At 46.4% G+C, this 20,927-nt stretch overlaps 1 protein-coding gene across 8 annotated transcripts in view; it reads left to right on the top strand.

Moving 5' to 3' along the window:
* HECTD4 (HECT domain E3 ubiquitin protein ligase 4) overlaps positions 1 to 20,927 on the top strand; it is a 4,298,785-nt gene that overhangs the window by 1,861,155 nt on the left and 2,416,703 nt on the right. For 7 of the 8 annotated variants that reach the window (XM_069619492.1, XM_069619493.1, XM_069619497.1 and 4 more), the window contains exon 38: positions 13,823 to 13,904. In XM_069619492.1, coding sequence (XP_069475593.1) covers positions 13,823 to 13,904 — 82 coding nt within the window. The remainder of the gene's footprint in view (positions 1 to 13,822; positions 13,905 to 20,927) is intronic. The other variant, XM_069619495.1, reaches the window with a different exon arrangement.

A 20,927-nucleotide genomic window follows, 5' to 3' on the forward strand; every position in this document is an offset into this window, starting at 1 on the left:
CTTAGAATGCGTTCAATAACAGTACATGTCGGAGGAATTTGCCTCGATAGTTAGGTAAGAGTGGCGCCACTTTATTGCACTTACTGTAGCCCTAATTCTTGATTTTTGATGATCGCAAGGCGTTTTTGGTCCAAGGTCATAAACGTCTATCTTCGATAGGCCACCAGTAGGTCATCATTTGATGTATTTTGTGGGAGAGCACTGTTGCCCAAGGATGAGACTTCAAGCTCATCATCCGATATTTCTTCTTTAGAAATTTTTGAAATGGGCATGCACACGTTTTCCTCCTCCAACTCCTCCTCCGACATATAGAGAGATAGATTCATTAAAATATTATTTTTGTCCAGTTCTGAATCTCCCTCCAAATCGGACTCCTTCCTTCCTTCCTTCCTTCCTTCCTTCCTTCCTTCCTTCCTTCCTTCCTTCCTTCCTTCCTTCCTTCCTTCCTCCCTCCCTCCCTCCCTCCCTCCCTCCCTTCCTTCCTCCCTTCCTCCCTCCCTCCCTCCCTCCCTTCCTTCCTTCCTTCCTGAATTTCTTTTAATGGTTGAGAAGACTTGTTTCCTGGAGTCGTCTTTCTTTGACTCAACTGTATTGTTCGTTTGCAAGTACGTTTCCTTGTTAGATATTTCAATTGGGGATACCACTGGTTCCCCACCTATGACCTCTTAATTTTAGGACAGACCCGTAGGAATGGGCCCAGGGACCACCTCTGAATCACTTGGCATGGGCAATGAGACAGAGCCACAGCCATTGGTAATTCAAATTGACGAAGATCTTTGTTGTACTATTTCCTCCACCACCCTCTCAGAATTCAGAGGGATTCGGTTGCCTTGTTCCAAAGTTGCCTTTTTCTGATTTGCCCTAGAAGACATGGCAGAAGTTTGTGGATTTGTCAGGTGATCTTTAGTCCCACCTGAGTTCCTTTCGAGCCGCATCAAGTTCATCATGTCAAGGATTGAAGCCGTAATTGTATTATTGTCCTCATGCTATCCCCTTGCTACATCAAACAGCCGGGCCTGCCACTGCATGATTGACTCAGCCTCTCTGTCTAGTTGGGATTGTTTTTTAGTTGTAAAAGATTCCAAGTAAATCTGCTTAGAGTGGATCATAGCCAAGAGGGTAGCTTGGTCCTTCAAGACCTCACTGTTAATACAATTTCAAAAATTGAGATAATGATATGGTTAAAGCAGCCATGATGTTATTTTGAAGTTCCATCATAGTTGCTGGCCTAATGAAGGGATTCTTCTTTGGTGTCCATTGGACAACTGGATCTGCAGTCTCTTCCTCAGCAGGGATATTATCCGAGATGCTAAAGCTACTGAAGCTGGGTCCCTGAAAGGAGGAATGATCCGTGGGCAAAATCCCCTCCAACAGTGCGACCGGATCCTGAGGCCATAAATACTCTGCCTCTGGCCACGCATGGCAGCCCATTTCCAGAGGCATTTGGATTTTCAGGTCCTGGAGGCTATTAATTGTCGAGGGATTAGGTCTCCCACTTGCCTCGAGCGCAATCGACAGGATTGACGTGGAGGATGTGTCGGCTTTTTTAGCATCTTTTTGCAAAGAGGTTCCAAAACATAATTTCTTCTTTGTTTGCAGTTCATTAAGGATTGAATTTCCACAATATCAAGGGATAATCTAGCCGCCCGTGTTGCGAGGCGCTTCATAGAGATCATATCAAGAGTCTGTGGAGAGGTCGAGTTAGGGGCTCTTTTGTGTAGGGGAGGACAACGTCCACTATAGATAATGATATAGGCGGCACCATTTGTTTTTTGAGGTCGTTGCTAGACCGCCCCGTTAACTCTCTCTCGCCTCCAACTTCCCCCTTAGAAAACTCCAGAAACACCAGAGCTGCCGCAGAATTGAGTGTGCATTGCAGAAGTACCTGGGAGAGATGGAATAGCAATAGGAAATGATGACGTCACAGACTCTCTCCTCCCAATTGAGATGGAATGAGGGGAGAGGATAGAGGGGAGACCTCCAACGCCTCTTCATTATACTGCTGCATACTTTCCAAGACCTCCACCTCCTGTGGAAAATTGAGGCTTGAGCCCCATGAGTCACGTGAATCACTGGATTTGGACAGTCTAGAGTCTACAACCTGCGCATTGTTATTGTCATTATCATTAATTTCCAACCCAGCATGCCACATGTTGCCACTGTGCTGCTTGCCTATGCGCTCACCTATGCATGAATTGTCAGTACCCGCTCCGATTCCTCTTTACTTTCACACGGGTGCAGGGGATTCAGGATGTTAGAAGCCGGATTGCTATCATCTGATGTCACCAGCGGAACAGTAGCACACATTCTGAATTGGTGTCACGTTCTTGGGATGCCACTAGACATCCAGCCACCTCCCTCCTCGATCCTCTGAGTTAACGCCAGGTAGGTCCGTGCCGGCGCTTTGTGCCCGGCAGGGATTTTATAGGAGGAAGCAAGTAAAAGGGACAGCGTTCCCAGTGGAGGAAAAGAACACACGAGCAGCTTCACTAACCAGTAACGACTGGTAACTCCTTGCCAACTCTCACCACAACTGGCACTGCCCCAGAGGCCTGTGACTCCAGTTGTGGAGATACCACTGCACACCCACCCCGGCACTGACACAGATAATACAGCTACGCATACAGATGAGTATGACGACTGTGTACCAGTTGACAGGGAGCTGCTAGGTGCCGATGAGCCCTGTAGGCCGACACCCCCAGTCGAGGTTGGCTCTTTTCATGGCACAAGTTAGAGGACCTCCACTCTCTTCTACAACATGGTACAGAAGGAGAAGGAATGTTCCTTTATCAACGCAGTGTCTCCTCGCAGAAAACAGTTGCGTCGGTCCCTTTGCTTGACATTGTCTGGGATTAAGGATTGCCTAGTATCACTCCCTCCCAGTGAGACAGGCTGGAAAAGAAGTACAGGGTTCTGGACTTGGCCCCCAAATGCTTGAGATTGCAGTCTTTTCCAGACTCCGGGGTGTTTGCTGCCGCCAGGAAGCTCTCCTCGAGCGCATAGTCCTCGTCCATGGTGCCTCAGGACCATGAGGGGAAGAAGCTTGATGCAGTGGGGAAAAGCATCATTTACACTGTGGCTTCCACTGTCAAGGCCACCCATGCCCTGGCCATCCGGTCCTGCTAAGACAGGGAGCTCTGGTATAAGCTCGGGGAAATCCTGGATTTCCTGCCAGAGGACAAGAAAATAGAAGCCCTGGCTCTGTTCCTGAAGGTTGAAGTGGCCTCTCACCACGTCATCGTGGTGGCTTTTGCGAGATGGGCAATGGGGTAGCCCCGCGATGCCAGGGTTGGCTGAAGGCCACAAATTTCAGGGAGGATATACATTCCAAGGTGGTGGACATGCCCTTTGATGGGGACAATTTGTTTGGCAAGGCGGTGGACGAGACGCTGCAGGCCATTAAGACCGACAGAGCGACAACTCGCTTGCTGGGAACACTGCTGCAGAGGAGGTCATCATCTTAAATTTTTTACTGCACGTTTCAGTGTTGGGAGTCCTCATCTGCTCTTCAAGTAATTTTGCCTGTTTGTGTTTTTATTTTTAATCGAGACTTATGGCACCAGCAGGCTCCCTCAGCCGAGGTGCCTGGGGGATGCCTTCTCATTCCCATGGGAGGGGCTCTCCTCGTACTCCCTCCAATCCCGCTCCTGCTACATGTGATCTCACACTGACATTGTCATTGCAGGATGATACTCATCGCTCCAGCGGGGCCCCACCAGATCGGGTACCCGGACCAGCTACGCCTGTCGATGTCTCTGTCCATCTGGCTGCCTCGAATTCCCAACCTTCTCCAGCATTGGATCTTTCATGGATTCACATGCTTAGAATATTCCCCGTCGTCAGACTGGGAACCCTCGGTACACATATATAGTCGTTTCCTATAGGAAAAAACTTCCGACACTTGTGTGTCCTATTCACATCTACGTCCTCTCTGGGGCCGTTCACGCATGCCCCGTAGGACGTAGCGGTATAAAAGCCCCGCCCCCGCGGGTCCCGTCAGATTTCAACCGTCTCCAAAGATAGTGGGATCTCCTCGCGCGACACCCCCCGTCGACGAGCCCGGCCCTTCACGCCGCCCGACCAGATCGATCGGGGTTCCACCTGTTCCAGCAGTCCAGGAGGAAGGTGAGCTTTCGGACTCCCTATCTGACCATGGGTCAGCGTCAGATATATCCCTCTCACCATCTAGGGATCCATCCTGGGTGTCGGATGTGGAAATGGAAACACCAAAGAGTCCCACTCACCCGTCACCACCGGACGATATAGGTGCTTTTCATTCCATGATGGAAAAAGCGTGCAAGGAGTTTGGCCTGGTCCAACAGGAGGAGAAAAAGGACTGTTTTCTTTTTGACCATATGGGCAAGAGTAGACGCTCAATATTCTCAATACCCATTTTAGACCATGTCTGGAAAGAAGGTGTTCAGACCATGCGTCACCCATTTTCTGAGCCTGCTGTCAAAGGCCGCATTGAAAAGAAATTTAAAGTACCAGACTCTACACCGAAGTGTCTTTCGGCTCAGCCTACACCGGACTCGGTGGTGTCGTCAGCGGCGACGAGAAAATCAAAGGCCCAACATAAATGCTCTACCCCTCCAGATAATGAGGCGAGGCGCCAAGACGTGTTTGGTAAGAAGGTTCTTTCTGTGGGGGCCTCAATGGTAAAAGCAGCTAACTCCCTGGCGATTGTGGCCAGATATGACAGGGAGATGTGGCACAGACTGGCACCTATTCTGGACCACCTCCTGGAAGAACATAGAAGAACGGATATGTCCCTGGTTCGAGAAGGCGAAGAAGCATCTAATCATGCTATTAACATAGCGGTGGACCTGGCAGATTCGGGTTTTAAACAAATAAATAACGGAGTTGTTCTAAGATGCCAGGCATGGCTTAAGTGCACCAACTTCAGACCCGAAGTACAGTATAAAGTTTTGGACATGCCCTTCGAAGGTGATCTTCTTTTCGGAGAAAAGGTGGACGAGGCCTTGAAGGGCATGAAGGAGGACTCAGATACAGCACGCTCGTTGGGTTCTCTCCAGAGCGGTAAGCCCTTTCGTTCTTTTCGTCCCTTTAGAGGAGCATCTGGAAACTCAAGATTCTCAGCAACCAGGGATAGATCTTTTGGTAGATCAGCGTATCCTTCCCAAGGATATAGACGCGCCTCTCAGACCTCAAGCCGGCGCAGAAACTTCCAGTCTTCCAAGAGACGACCAACTTATTCGTCGTCGACGAGCAAACAGAAAGACCAACAATGACGGGAAGCGTACCGTTCTGGGAGGAAGAGTGTCAAGCTGCATCGAGGAATGGGAGACCATCACAACAGATCAGTGGGTTTTGGACTCTGTGAGGTACGGACATTCCCTACTGTTCAAATGCAAACCTCCAAAATATCCACCAATACACCTATCCCAGCCACATCTAAACATCTTGCGGCAGGAAGTAACACTCATGTTACAGAAAGGCGCCATCGAATTAGTCCCTGCATCGCAGAAAGGCCTAGGGGTATACTCACGGTGTTTTGTGGTAAAGAAACCAAACGGAAAATGGCGCCCTATTCTCGACCTGCGAGACCTCAACAAGACCCTACAGAGTCAAAAATTCAAAATGCTTACACTGCAGGAGGTGATCAGATCCGTCCAAAGGGACGATTTTTTGGCGTCACTAGATCTACAGGACGCGTACTTCCACATTCCGGTGTGTCAAAAACACAGGAGTTTTCTGAGGTTCATGGTAGGTCAGACACACTACCAATTTGCAGTGCTCCCATTTGGTCTAAAGTCCTCCCCAAGAACGTTTACAAAATGTTTGGCACCTGTGGCAGCCTGGCTGCGAAAGGGAGGGCATCATGTATACCCGTACCTCGACGACTGGCTTGTGAGGGGATCCTCCCCAGCGTCGACCAACGACAGCGTACAAGCCACCTTACAGCTTCTGCAACGACTGGGGTTCGCAGTGAACTTCGAAAAGTCTTCTCTAAAGCCCTCAAGGAGCTTGCAGTTCTTGGGAGCTCAATTCGAAACCCACTCGGGAATAGTGAAACCGTCCCTAGACAGAATATTGAAGATCGAACAACTGACGAGTCGACTTCGCCTACAGAGCACATTTTCCGTGAGAAAATATGTGGCAATCCTGGGTTCCATGGCTTCGTGCATCCACCTAGTAGCAAACTGCCGATTGTTCATGAGGCCTCTACAGGAGTTCCTGTCGGACAGATGGAAGCAGGCCACGGGCCGGTGGTCAGACAGGATAACCGTCGACGACGAGGGTGTCATCAGATCCCTCCAATGGTGGAAAATCTTTCACAACCTGGACAGATGGGTTCCTTTACAAGAGCCGGAATTTCAGAACACCATCATCACGGACGCCTCCCTGACAGGCTGGGGAGCACACATGAACGATCATCAAACCCAGGGCAGATGGTCTTCGACCGAATCGCACCTACACATCAACGTGCTGGAACTGAGGGCAGTGAGATGGGCCTTGAAATCATTCCTTCCACATATCAAAGGATCAAAAGTAAGAGTGCTGACAGACAACACGACAGCCATGTTCTACTTGATAAAGCAAGGCGGCACCAGATCCAGGACCCTTTCGGCGGAAGCTCAAAAGATCTGGCACTGGGCGTTGAAACACAACATATCCTTAGTGGCTTACCATCTTCCGGGTGTGAAGAATGTGCAAGCGGATTCCCTGAGCAGGACAATGGCTCAAATACACGAGTGGGAACTCAATCGACCTCTTCGCAACGAAAGAAAACAGGAAATGCGAACAGTTCGCGAGCAGATGGCCTCAAAAAAGGATCCCTGGGGGAAGCGTTCTCGTTTCCTTGGACGGACAAATTCCTGTACGCTTTCCCTCCGCTCCCCCTTATACGGAGGACAATCCAGGGGATTCGCAGGTACAAATGCCGGGTCATCCTAGTGGCACCGTATTGGCCGAGACATTCATGGTTTTCAGACCTCCTACATCTGTCGTTGGAACAGCCTATAACTCTCCAGAAAGTGCCGAACCTACTGTCCAGGGACAAGGGAACGGTGTGGCACCACAATCCGGACAGCCTCAACTTAACAGCATGGCTCCTGACTTTTCAGAGTTCGGCAGCTTGAAAGTCTCGTCGGATTGCCGGAGAATTCTGCAGGCGGCTAGGGCCCCTTCGACTAACAAATCATACATATGCAAATGGCGAAGGTTCTGTACGTGGTGTCAAACACAGCACGAAATTCAGCCTTTAGAAGTAACCCCTGAGCAAATTCTTCCGTATCTTCTTCACCTAGCTGAGAGTGGGCTGTCGTCGTCGTCCATCAAAGTGCACTTGGCGGCCATTTCAAGGTTTACGAGTAGGAGACAGTCTTCACCATTATTCAGTGACAGACTGGTGAAACATTTCATGAGGGGTCTCTTTAGAACTTTCCCCCCTACGAAGCGGTTCCCACCGTCGTGGAGTTTAAATGTGGTGTTGGCTGCCTTAATGAAGCCTCCATTTGAGCCAATGTCCTCTTCATCCATGCAGTTCCTATCTTGGAAACTGGCTTTCTTAATTGCCATTGCATCGGCTAGGAGAATATCGGAATTACAGGCATTGGTCATAGATCCTCCATATATGAGATTCTTTAAGGACAAAGTAATTTTATCAACTAACCCTACTTTCATACCAAAAGTACCGACAGTCTATCACAAGCACTCGACCCTGGTCCTTCCTACTTTCTTTGCGTCCCCGTCGTCCGCGGCGGAAAAAGCCCTTCATACTCTGGACGTCAAAAGGGCGTTAAAATTTTACCTGCAAAGGACGCAAGATATCCGAACTACCAGACAGTTGTTCATTGCCTACGGTCCGTCGGCGAGAGGAAGGGCAATCTCCAAGCAAAGCCTGGCTCGTTGGGTCTCTTCGGCAATTACTTTTAGTCACTCCAAGGCTGGGAGACCCCTACAAGGACGCCCTAGAGCCCATTCCACGAGATCGACAGCCTCCTCCGCGGCTCTATGGGCAGGAATTCCTCTGACAGACATCTGCCAGGCGGCGGCATGGTCTGTCCCACACACGTTTACACGCCATTACTGCCTGGAAAGGCAGCACACGGATGAGGTACAGATGGGAAGGGCAGTTCTGCGCCATCTGTTTCAATGAGGTAAGCCAAAAACGGTTAAGCTTTTGTCTTTTGCCTTGCCTATTCTGGTTCGTTAGTGTGTCTGTTTTGAGCAATATAGGTATATATATGTATGTATTATGAATATGTATATATCAGAAAATATGTTGCTGCCTACGTGCCTATATATATTAGGTTTTGGGGTGTTTTTTGTAGTGTATGTTACATTGCATTCTCACCTTCTTTAGGATACTGCTATACAATCTATTCTAAGCATGTGAATCCATGAAAGATCCAATGCTGGAGAAGGGAGTAGTTTCTTACCTGTAACTCCATTTCTCCAGCGTTGGTATCTTTCATGGATTCACATGCGCCCACCAGCCTCCCCGGAATGCAATGTGCGAGATATGTGCATAAGCAGGTTCCCCTTTCTACTTTGGAGGGGCCGAAATCTGACGGGACCCGCGGGGGCGGGGCTTTTATACCGCTACGTCCTACGGGGCATGCGTGAACGGCCCCAGAGAGGACGTAGATGTGAATAGGACACACAATTGTCGGAAGTTTTTTCCTATAGGAAACGACTATATGTGTGTACCGAGGGTTCCTAGTCTGACGACGGGGAATATTCTAAAAATGTGAATCCATGAAAGATACCAACGCTGGAGAAATTGAGTTACAGGTAAGAAACTACTCCCTTTTTTGCCAGAGAAGACGGAACAATACTGTACCACGACCCAGTGTTGCTAAGTCTCACAGCCTGGCACCTGCAGCTCTAGAGTTGGGACATTATGTGCTACCACTGGAATGCAAGAAGGTTCTGGCCAAGGCCAAGGCGTCCTCTACGCTGTCGAGCTAAAGCCACGGGTAGAAACGCTTCATAGTGTGGTGCAGATCTGAGAAGATTACACCTCGGCGCATCAATGCCCTACAGCTCCTTCCGTAGCTTCTTTCTCAGGCCAAGGCTGGGCTTGCTCATGCCTCTCTCAAGGTGCACCTGGCTGACATTTCCAGGTACACCTGGACACCGGGCTAGCTCCCTCTGGGGTCACACAGGCTCGTCAAGGAGTTCCTCAAGGGCCTCTTCAGGACTTTTTGGTTCCTTCTGGTTTTGCCAAAAATATTCCGGCAAAACCAGAAGGATGGAAGGACGGGAGCATGTACCCAAGTCACTGAGCATGATAATATTGGTGGACTGCCGCAGGTCTGAGCCAGGATCTCACTAAGCCAGTTAGCAAGTGACTTGTCAAGGCCAGATGTGCGACAGACTACAAGCATGCAACTTGAAGAAAAGGTACTCTTAACCAATAGATTATTGGACGATTGATTATTGATAAAATGCAAGTAAAGCTAGTAGATAACTTGAGAGATAATCAAGATTTTGCAACCAACTTGGTGGGGAAGCAGGACTCTATAATAGAGGTCAAAATTAGGGTTGGTAAAAAGGAGTTTTGAATCTCAGGACCATGGAGGATAAAGAACTGGCATTCAAAAGCATTGCCTTAACAGAATGAGGTACTTGACAGTCATAATCCTACTGTACAGGAATCAGCTTGGAACCAGTGGTCAGGAGGACGACAATTACAACTGGGCCCTACTGGGAAAGACTAAGCAAGCATGATAATGCTGTCGGGGAACAGAAAGGGGGACTGAGGGGAAATGTTCAGGTGTGTAGTGGCTGTTGCTGGGTAGAACTGGGAAAGGGGCTACCTTCAGTAGCGTAGGGAAGAAGTACTTACATACTCTAGATGGTGGCGTTGAAGTGTGTGCATACTGGCTTGCGTAGGAGGTGCACAGCAGTCAAACCATGAATATGGTTAAAGTAATCCTCCAATTACAGGAGTACTGCCTCAGGATAAATAGGGGAGGCATGCTGTGAATACAACATTTTGAAATCGGGGCGACTGCCGTACATCAGGTAAATGAAGAAGTAAGCAAAAGTGAATTAAAGAAACTGAGAAGGGGTGGGAGAAAAACATCTTGTCATTATTCAAGGGGAAAAGGTTCATACAGAAAATGAAGACAGCAGTCTGGGTGGCTCACACTACCCCATAATTGTTTGCCAAAGTTAAGGTGCTCTGGCTGGTGGGACTCCATGTACTTTTACTTCTTGACCCCCTGGAAGTAAGGAGTGCCAAGTATGTTGGTATTTATTTTAATTGAATGGCTGAGGGACATACTTATCTGTATCACCAGTACTCGGGATCTCCCAGATGGATAGGCTCGCACTATTTGTCAATAGGAATGTAATTTGTTTCAACAGTTGTGAAGGCTTATTAAGACTAACTGCGAATTGTGATGAACTGTGAAAAAATGACATTTCACTTGCGGGATAGAATGGAACAAATACAATATTGTTGGGGCATTTTGAGGGGTGTTTCTGAAATTCCTTTGAACTTCATGAGATGAAATGGAATTCAGTACAGCAGACACAATATTGACAATTTTCTCTTAAAAGTGTGTACTACCCCTTAACATTTGCTAACTTAGGAAGCAAAATGGACCACCAAGATGAACATAGCTCTAGGTCAATCTCAGCAGAAATTAAGAAGTAGCAAATGCATAGTAGTCACCCACATCCATAGTGTTTTCAGCCTCAATTCCCAAGTTCACACATTCCGGGTCTGCTTAGACAACATACAAGCATCAAAAAGCACACAGTGTATTGTAAGGGTGCAGAAGTAAGAAATCGACACACAGGTGGCATGTTGATTGCTACAAACATATATTGAAAAATGAAAGAAGAAAATGATCTATCCTTAACTCTGAGAGGGGTTTCCCTGCCTCAACAAAACTAAGGAGCTGTAAGAATTTCCCTAAAGAAAGGTGCACTGTCCTGTGTCCAAATCTTACTCCTATCCCTTCGACTTATAAATGAACTAAACTGGATCAGTCTCTTCCGAGTCCAATAAAATGTCTCCCTTCTTCTGGACGAACACAGTTCACACGTAGGGGGAATGTCTTCCTTCCCCTGGTCACAATCCCCTTCTTAGGAAAAAGAAACAAACAAAGTTCCAACCAAGTTTCCAAGTTGTATAAACTTTGATACCAAGAGAATGGCTCCTTTCTCTTAGTCTTCTTCAGGCTCTTCACAACGTTCACAAATACAAGGGGGAATAACTCCCTTCCCCTGGTGTTCATAGGCTTCTCACAATGCCAAGAGAATGACTCCCTTCTCTGGGCTTTTCACAAACACACCATTGGGTATGACTCCCTTCCCCTGGTTCTCATCCAGCTCTTTGCACTGCCAAGAGAATGCCTCCCTTCTCTTGGCTTTTCAGTGTTCTGTGATGAATCTGATGGACTGAGCACTGTTTTCCCGGCAGTGACCTCCTTCCATCTGGCCAGGGTAGAATCCCCCAATTGTAACAATCTAATGGCCCATTGGTGCCTTCCCTCTTCCACCGATGGAGAGAAGTGCAAAACTTTGGTCACATCCAAAAGGCCAACTCTTAACTAAATGGCCTTGTAACATTATGAAAGATACTTTTACCAGCTCCACATACTCTTCTTCCAAACCTAGTTTAATGGAACACAAGAGTAGACTGTAACATAATACAAGCAAATCTAGTAGGCACTGGTTCCTAGTACCAAGGGCATATAATTGGGGGTGGGGGGAGTGAAGAGATCACTTGTCCTTCTAGAGTCCAAACAAGCCCCATATGCTATATGTTAGTCTGTGATCTATTGGTGATCTATCTATACTCGGATTGGTCACCAATAGATCACAGACTAACATATAGCATATGGGGCTTGTTTGGACTCTAGAAGGTCAAGAGTTCTCTTCATCCCCCCATTATATGCCCTTGCACTAGGAACCAGTGCATACTAGATTTGCTTGTATTATGTTGCAGTCTACTCTTCTGTTCCATTTTCTAAATTGTGGGAAATGTATTCACTTTTTTCTTTTTCTTTTTCACTTCTTTATATTCTTTTCATGATTATGTTAAACTAAATTCGAGTAATATGCTGTTGTAGTTTATGTCTTTGAAATGTATTGATGCAGGACATATTTGAGACACATGCTCTAATTATGTCTGCCCATTTACAAATGGACTGGGATGTTCTACCTTGATTGTTGCATATCCGGTACTGGAAGCTTTATGTAATAAAACCAATGTACAGCAAAAAAACTCTTTGTTCAACAAGACTACGTATAGGTGTACAAATTAATTTGCACGTAGTTTAAAAACCTAAGGGATCCTAAGATTAGACCAGAAGGATGGACCACTGGTGATTTATAAAACACCATGACCATCTTGTTCTAAATAGCAACACACCAAATTGGCAGTACGTTCTAACTTTGTCTGGCGGCTACTCTTTGTGATATATTGTATACTTCAGCCTCCGGTTCCGCCTCTAGGGCTTTCCCTTCAGTTAATTTAACCAAAAACATAACATCTTTGTGTTAGACTTTCATTTCTGACCCCTCACAATTCACAAATGCACCAGGAGGTATGACTCCCTTCCTCTGGTTCTCTTCCAGCTCTTTTCACTGTCAAGAGATTGTCTTTCTTCCCCTGGCTTTTCACAATGTTCACTGCGCCATGAGGAATGTCTTCCTTCCCCTGGGCTCTCGCATACCCAACCTGGTTCACTATCCTGCCAGGGACTGTAACTATGAAGATTAATGATGGTTTTCTCTCTTGTGGGTGCGGATCCCAGACTCGCAATTCCTCTTCCCATTTCTGGTTTTTTCTTCCTTCTTGATAGACTTGGTTTACTCTCCCGCCATGTACTACCCTTTTGCAAAACTTATTATAACGTTTCTTCAGCTTTCATGGTCCCAGACCCTATATTGTTGACTTCTCGTGCCTCTCTTATCTTGTCACTGCCCTCTCCTGCTCCCAGCGCCTGTCCAACAACTTGCGTATCTTACAGCATGGTCCTCATAGGTTGCAACTCCTCCTCTGCGTCTGCCGTCATCTGACGGACTTCTGCGACTCATGTGCTTCCTCCGGACTGTGGTGGCTCCGCAGCTTCCACTCTCTCCCTGGCAGTGTGGTCTCTTCTCCTTCCACTCCCCAGGTTTCAGGGACGCTTTGAGCTTCTATCTACCAGCTTCTCTTTCGGTCCTTCAGCTTTGGACTGGCTTTGGTTCTCTCTGCTCCCTTTGCGGCATCCCCTTTTCCATCCATCCATCTTCGTTCTACGTGAGTACTTGCTCTTGCTCCTCCTCGGATTATCCTTAATACAAAGTCCTTCTTCCCTTTTCCTTACATTGTTGGAGTTGGCTGTTGTCTGGTCTGCTCAATATGGTTCTGCAGGATGCTCCTCAGCACTCCGTGCCCGTTCTTCGTCTCAGTACTATTATGATCAATCTCTGCCAGATTAGTGATGATCTTCCTCATCCCAGTTTTGCAGTGGAATTCACAGGGGTAGTTCCTACTCTTTCTCGTTTCAGTATAAGGCAGCAGGGTGGAATAGTCTACCTTACACAGATGGATGGATGGATGGAGGTGTGTGGGACTGTTACCCTTCACAGGGTGAGAGGGCGAGGGAGGCGATAAAGGGGCGGATTAATATCATGTTCTCCCTAAGATGTCCTCGCCTGTCTCATAAGGGGTTCCCCATCCCATGTGAACCTCCCAAGATGAACCACCCCCCCGGGGGACTATTGGACTGTGGTCACACTGCTCTGGGCCCATGGGAAGGGTCCCTCTCTATGGGAAAAGGGACGACATCGAAGGATTCGACACAGTATGTATTATAATCTCCAATGACCGGTTTTCTTTTATTTGCAGTAGCACAGAAGGTCGACCGTTTCGCCTGGGTACTGGTGCCAATATGGAGAAAGTGGTGAAGATGGATCGAGACATGACTAAGGTAAGGAGCTATATTCAGTGTATTGTAAACAGCTGTACAGTGTACCAACATGTGAAGCCATGTGTAATTTGGCAAAGAGCTAGCATGGGAGTGCTGCAAATAACTTTACTTCTTAAAGATGCACAGACAAATTCACTTGTTGTGAATTCACAGAAGATATTAGTACCTTCGCTTGGTTCTTAAGAACGCCCATTTCTACTTTGGGAGAGCCATTAAAAACTTGAGTTGCACCTTGATTGACATCTCTGTGGCCTCTATTGACATGGCAGAAATACATTGGAACATTTTTTTATTGGTTCTTGATTCTATTACATAGTAACAGAACCTTTACAAAAAAGGATTTATCATGTTTATGACAATACAACAATATTATAGTATCTCGAAAAGCATAAAAACAATATAACAGTAAAAACTTCCAAAAATTTCTTAAAACACATATTACAATAAATATTTCATCGAGTACAACATGTTTGATCATTTGAGATTTGTCATAAGCATCGTAATAGATGTTTCATCATACAACATAGCATCTTTCATGAGTGTGCACCTTAATTAAGGCTTCCCAAAGTGTCCTAGGAGCCATATGCCAGACTAGAAAGAATAAGATGTAATGCATCAGCACCGAACATATTACAGTCATCTTGAATGTTTATTTGTTCGTTTTTTTTCTTCAGATTCTGGCAAATGTGACTAGTTCTTTTTCTTTGAATTTGCAAAGGCTCACTAAGGCATAAATTAACGGTTTATGGGTGCCTTGCATCATTCTGGACCATAAGAATATTGAGCAATCGGCATAATTGACATCCACAAATTTCATCAATAGTTTAGTGAGTTCTTAAAATGCGGGCAGTATAGGATCAAATGCTTTATAAGTGTTGGTTCAGTGCATAGGGGAAAGTGGCATTGCTTACTATCTGGTTTGTTTTTGTTATCGGTCCAGTTTGAAATCCTCTCTTTAGTGTAGTATAAATATAGTTTATACCATAAGTATGCTTTTCTCGTGTGGTTACAAGGGAATAAAACAATGTGGTCAAATCTTGGAGTGTGCTTCTTAGTATACAGGTAATATTCCTTGTACAGTTTGTATTTACCTATTCGTTCAGTAGTTATGCACCAATCCATTTCAAATAACTTTTTCTTAGCATAAGCTGGTCTAATATGTACATCGTCCACAGTGATATGTACCTCGTTCACAATTGCACATAGTTTAGCATGATATTGGGCCAAGGATGCAGTCGACGTGGATGCTATTGTTTTCCTCATATCAACATATAAGCAATTCGTTGGTGGATAGTATATTTTTGCAACATCTGTGAGCATACTCCATTTCCAACGAGTGGATAGTGCAATTAGTCCTAACTCATGCCTTAACATAGCATTGGGCAAGGACATTCAACAGTGTGCCTTGTAGTTGATCTAAAATTGGACCCATTTCACATAAGCAAATATCCAACGAATATAAAATAACACTTTAAATTTTTAAGGTTAGAAAATCAATGACAGGAGTTAGAGAGAATTTACAATATTTCAAGTATATCAATTTTAGTTGTGATAAAAGTGGTCTTGTCTTGCTTTTTAGTAGGTCTGTCCACATTTTAATAGAGTTTTGCTCTGATAGGTAGTAGCCTAAGTAAATCGTGTCTGTAATACACAGGATAATTGTTTCCATGATTTGCCATTGGAACCTTCCACTTTTTTTCTGAGCGCCGAATTTCATGACAGCCATTTTGGCAGGGTTAGGAGCTAGGTTGTGCGCCATGGCAAACTCTTCAAATAGCCATAGTTTGGATTGTAGGCCTGCCGGAGTGGGGTCAAATATGATGATGTCATCAGCAAAAGCGATACATTTGAGTTGAATGGTGCCGATTCTCACAGAAAAAAGGTTTTTTTCGTTCCATGTTTTGTCAGATCCGCATGGTACAGATTAAAAAAGGTTGCAGCAAGGTTGCAGCCTTGTTTAAGACCTAATCCCATGCTGATTGGCTTCGTGGTTCTACCCTCTGTTGTTACTTTGATTTTCTAGGAGGTATTCGTATGTAGTGTTATGAACCAATATACTAGGACCTTCGGAATTCCCATGTTGATAAGTTTTGTCCATAGTAAGTTCTGAAATACATTGTCAAAGGCTTATGACATGTCGATAAGGGCAATGTAGACTGGATTTGCAGTCTTTTTTTTTTTTTGATCCTGCAATTGTGTGTGCCATGATGGTTGCGTTTAGCGCGGTGCTCATCTCTTTTTTGAACCCTGTTTGGTGTTTCGAGTATAAGGCATTGCTTTCGATGTATTTTTCCGGGTCGTAGAGCAATAGAATCGCAAAAAGCTTCGCCTCGGTGTCTATTAATGCGATGGGGTGATAATTCTGTGGAAGAGTAGGATCGCCTTTTTTATATATGGGTATGATGTTAGAGGATAACCAAGATGGAGGAACGGTACCCGAGTTAAAGATGACCTGAAATTTTGTCTTTAAGAGCATAGCCCAAAGATCTGGGTCTGCCTTGTACAAACAAGGGGGGAGGCCATCCGGACCTGCTGATTTGTATTAGTGAAGTTTCGAAATAGCCCACTTGATGTCTGTAGTTGACCAGTTCAACCGAGGGATCTCGTAGTAGCATAGAGAAATTGCTGGGACATTTAAGAATTTATAGGGGAGCTGATATTTCTTTGTGATATAGTTGTTCCATGCAGATTCCGGTATGCAGTTGGGCGTTGACAGCATTTGGTTGCGGTTGCTTTTATGATGCTCCATATTGTAGGCGTGTCATGTGCTGTTATTGCTCTAATTAACTTGGTTGGCTCCGATGCTTACCTCAATACTAAAATGCAAAGAAACGATCTCTACAGCATAGCCAACCACGAAAGACCACTTAACCGTGCAATCTTGGAATTCATGTGGTTACCTCAACCTAATGAAATGGCATGCGACGGTGGCCTCTATTGACATGGCAGAAATCCATTGGAACATTTTCATTGTTATAAAAATACTGTTCTGGGCATATTGTATGCCCTGGAAAAATAAATGTATTGAATGCAATGTGTGCACAGCAGATATGCCCTAATGCAAAGAATACTTCTTGCAATTCCAGGGATCATCTCTACTAGTTTGTGTATTATTGTAATTCGTTATTTATAACGCACTTAACACCCAGCGTTTTCTAATCGCAGACCTGGGAATCGAACCCGTGTTGCTCTGCATCGTAGGCGAGCGCGTTGCCCCTAAGCTATCCTTCCGAGACTCCCACAGATGATGGCCAAGTGTAATGGTTTCATTGCTTTATCCTTTTTTGCTGTGTATTTCATCATCCATTCCTAAATGACTAAACAGTGTAGCAAATTGGATCTGTTGTCAATTTTTAGAGCTGATTTTACAAAAAATAAAAAGCAAAACAATAATTTATTGAAATAAAACAGTTAAAAATAATCTTTTATATTGCTTCTTTAGAAATGAAAAGTATTTCATGTTGTAGATGTAATGTTTGTCATTTCAATTCTTTTTTTTGCTATTTCATTTTTATGTAAAATCAGCTCTACAAATTGCAAACAAATCTTTTAATTTGTATAAGTTTGAACCTTTGTTAAGTGAGACCTGCCCCATGAGGTTGCACATCTTGTGCCATTCGTCATCTGAGATTACCATACTCATGTCATTAGCTCTTTTTGTCTCTTACTTTCACTGACATATCCAATGTTTGTTCCATAATCATCTTGTATAAAGTTGCCACTATTCTACGGCACCAATATGAATTTGCAATATATGCTACACGTGTAATCTCTGTTGGCTCCAGCGGGTAAGTCTGCCATATCTTTGTGAATGCTGCTCCCAATCTATAATCCTGCAACATTTCAGTGAGTTTGCCTTTAAGTTCCCTCTTCCAGTTCTTCATGTGCAGGAATTGTCCCTCTGGATATATCTCCCCAGCCGTATTCTATCGTCCTGTCAAAAGTTGGTGGAATACCTGGGATCCTATACAGTCGCACCTTTCAAATGGAGTGTGTCTTCCCACGTATTCCTCATCTTTGATATTCAATATCCAGCTTCAGCTGCTTCGAAAAACAAATTCTGTAGAGGGCGCTGTGCGTTGATGCAGTCGACTCAGTCTCTCGAGGGCCTCAGTCTCGAGGATGATTTAATTGAAGGCATATATAGCATGTGCAGCGCCCGTTGGCTTCAGTTCCGTTTTTCCGCGTAAGCTTTCGCTTCGAGAAAACTATGGCGCACTTCCTTTTGTCTTCGATCAATATGTCTTCTTCATCGACACCAACTACCTCGAAGACCGGGTTAAAAATGTGTCGGGATTGTGATTCGAAAATGTCTTTAACCGACCCACTCAGAGTATGTCTGTCATGTCTCGGGTTGAAGCATAAGACCTTGGCCTGCTCCAAGTGCCAGTCAATGACCAGAAAGGCTTTCAAGGAGCGAAAGGGGAAATTGGTGGTAGGTAGAAACCCTAAAAATCCATCCACCCTGTCGAAAAAACCTTCATCCGACAAGCCGAGAAGCAACTCTCCTCAGAGTAAGAAGGTTAAAAGATCCAGATGGAGGAGTGGCTCCCACCACTCCTCATCGTCGTCGAAGTCTAAAAAGAAGCACCACAGGTCGACTTCCTCATCAGACACTTCCCCTGAGAGGGTATCTTACCCCACGAAAAACTCCACACCTGCCGAATGGGAAGCATTTAGGTCAGAAATGCTGAAAATATTCCAAAAACAAAAACCCACAGCAAGCCATGCTCCTACCGTGCCTGCCAAAGAAGCTGTTAAGGGAAGGGCTCGACCCAAATCCTGCACTCCCTGAAGCCCAGGAGAAAGCCAGATTCTCATAGAGAGCCGTACAGGCCTTGGCAAGTCGACTAAGGATCCTTCAAGCCATAAGCCCAAAAAATAGGTTGAGGTTGTCGACACCATTGATGCTATCTACGCCCTCGACGCCAGCTAAGCTCTCGACATCGGTGACACCTTTGACGCCGGCTGTGCCATCAACGCCAGCCGCGCCATTGACACTAGCTGCACCTTCAACGCCAGCTGCACCGTCGATGACAACCACGCCATCTAAACCAAAAAAGATTAATATGGCTCTTCGAGCCTCGAATCCACAGTTTCTCCAGCATGGGGTCTGGCATGGATTCACATGCTCATGAATATTCCCCGTCGTCAGGCTGGGAATCCTCAATAATAGAAAAAAACTGTTAAAGTTTTGTTTCCAAACTGTCTTTCTCCCATAAACCAATCACTGAGCTCTGGTTCATACTGCCCCCAGCCATTAACTGCCATCTACCTAAGCCCCTCCTCTGGCAGCCATCTTAATATTTTTACCGCACGTTCAAGTGTTGGGAGTCCTCGTGCTTTGCTCTTTGAAATTTTTGCTGTATTTTTCACTTTTTGAGAGTTAAACTCTATTTTTCGATCAATCGAGCCTGTGTGCTCCATCGATGATCCATCCGACTAACAGGGGTCCCCGTTTTCAGATTTTGTTTAATTTTTTTATTTTATTTTTTTATTTTTTTCTGTGCCCCTCAAGGGCTGTTTTTGACTAGTGTTCTTCTTGGAGGCTTCCAGAACATTCTTCAGGCCTACACCTCGTGGATCATGTCAGGCGAAAAGGATGGTGCTACCCTCTTCAAGCTCTGCTCAGTCTGTGGTTTGCGGATTGTGTACATGGACGACAAGCATTCCCAGTGCCTGTATTGCTTGCAACCGAAGAACAAGGGGGAGGATTGTGCATTTTGCCGTGGCTTCTCGAAGGGCACACTGAGGGATCGACACCAACGGTTGGAAGCTTGGTTGCAGTCCAAGGCCTCTGCCCCTCTTGCCACCCAGGGGCATGCCTCTCCCAGATCCGGGAAACCTGAGTGGGCTTCTAAGTCCTTTGAGGGCGCACCACCCATGGGGGCTCAACACAAGGCCAAACACCATAAGTCTGCTTTTGTCTGGATCGCCGCTGCTTCGGGTCTCGCAACGGTGACGGCACGATAGTCCTCTCCATCGGTATCGATCTCAAGCCACAACTCTGGATTGTCGTCCAAGAGGAAGTCAACTACCCCGGGGAAGTTGAGAGAGAATTCGGAGAAGACCAACCAGGAGAAGGCCAGGCAGGGTGCAGTGTCCAACCTCCCCATGATGGAGAAGGCCAAGGTAGACCAGGGGTCTGATGAGGCCAAGCAGGACAGGGCGTCCGACACGGCCAGGAAGGACAAGGCCAAACCAGACAAGGGGGCGAGCCTTTCTGTGAAGGCCCAGGTGCACCAAGCCAAACCGTCGTCCTCCCTCGAGGTGGTGGTGGCGTCACTTTCGAAGGCCGTAGGGGTGGACCTGCAGTGTGCGATGGCCAGGATATCTCTTCCTCCCAGGAGGGAGGCTACGAGCATGCCTGCTGAGAATACCCTGGAGTAGCGGATGCCGGACCTCAGCCCGAGACCGACCCCTCTGGACCCGAAGAAAGGGGGGGTGTTGAGGGTCTCCAAGGTACGGACATTTCTTCAGCTGAGGACGAGATCGAGTACGTCCAACCCATCCAGGAGGACAATGATGATGAGGGACATGCTGGAGACTCACCCCACGACGGGGGTGACGGCTACAGGGGGGTTACTGTTGACAGAGGTGACAAGGAGGGGCCCCCGGACGACGAGGTCCCGAATCCCAGCGCTCCTACACCCCTGATTCCGCCACTTATCACCACCTTTGCCACCGCCCTCCCCCCACCCCCCTGAGGGAGACTTGAGTCGGACACAGTGACAACAGGCATGGATGACAACGGTGGGATGGGGGACCTCCCGTCGCCTCTACCCGGAGCCTCTCCATCGGATGAGGTGGGATCGTTCCACGTGATGATTGCCCAGGCGTCAGAGCTTTTTCAGCTCACGCTGGAGGAAAAGAAGGTTGGCTTCTTATATCAACGCCGGGGGGCGAAGAGGAAGAACATGCTTTCGGTACCACTCCTGGACGATGTTTGGGACGAAGGGCTGGCTCTGCTGAAGAAACCCGCTACAGCCCCAGCAAGGAGGGACCGATTGGAGATGAAGTACA

The sequence above is a fragment of the Ambystoma mexicanum genome, chromosome 10, assembly GCF_040938575.1.
Source record: "Ambystoma mexicanum isolate Mex_15411 chromosome 10, UKY_AmexF1_1, whole genome shotgun sequence".
Lineage (NCBI taxonomy): Eukaryota > Metazoa > Chordata > Amphibia > Caudata > Ambystomatidae > Ambystoma > Ambystoma mexicanum.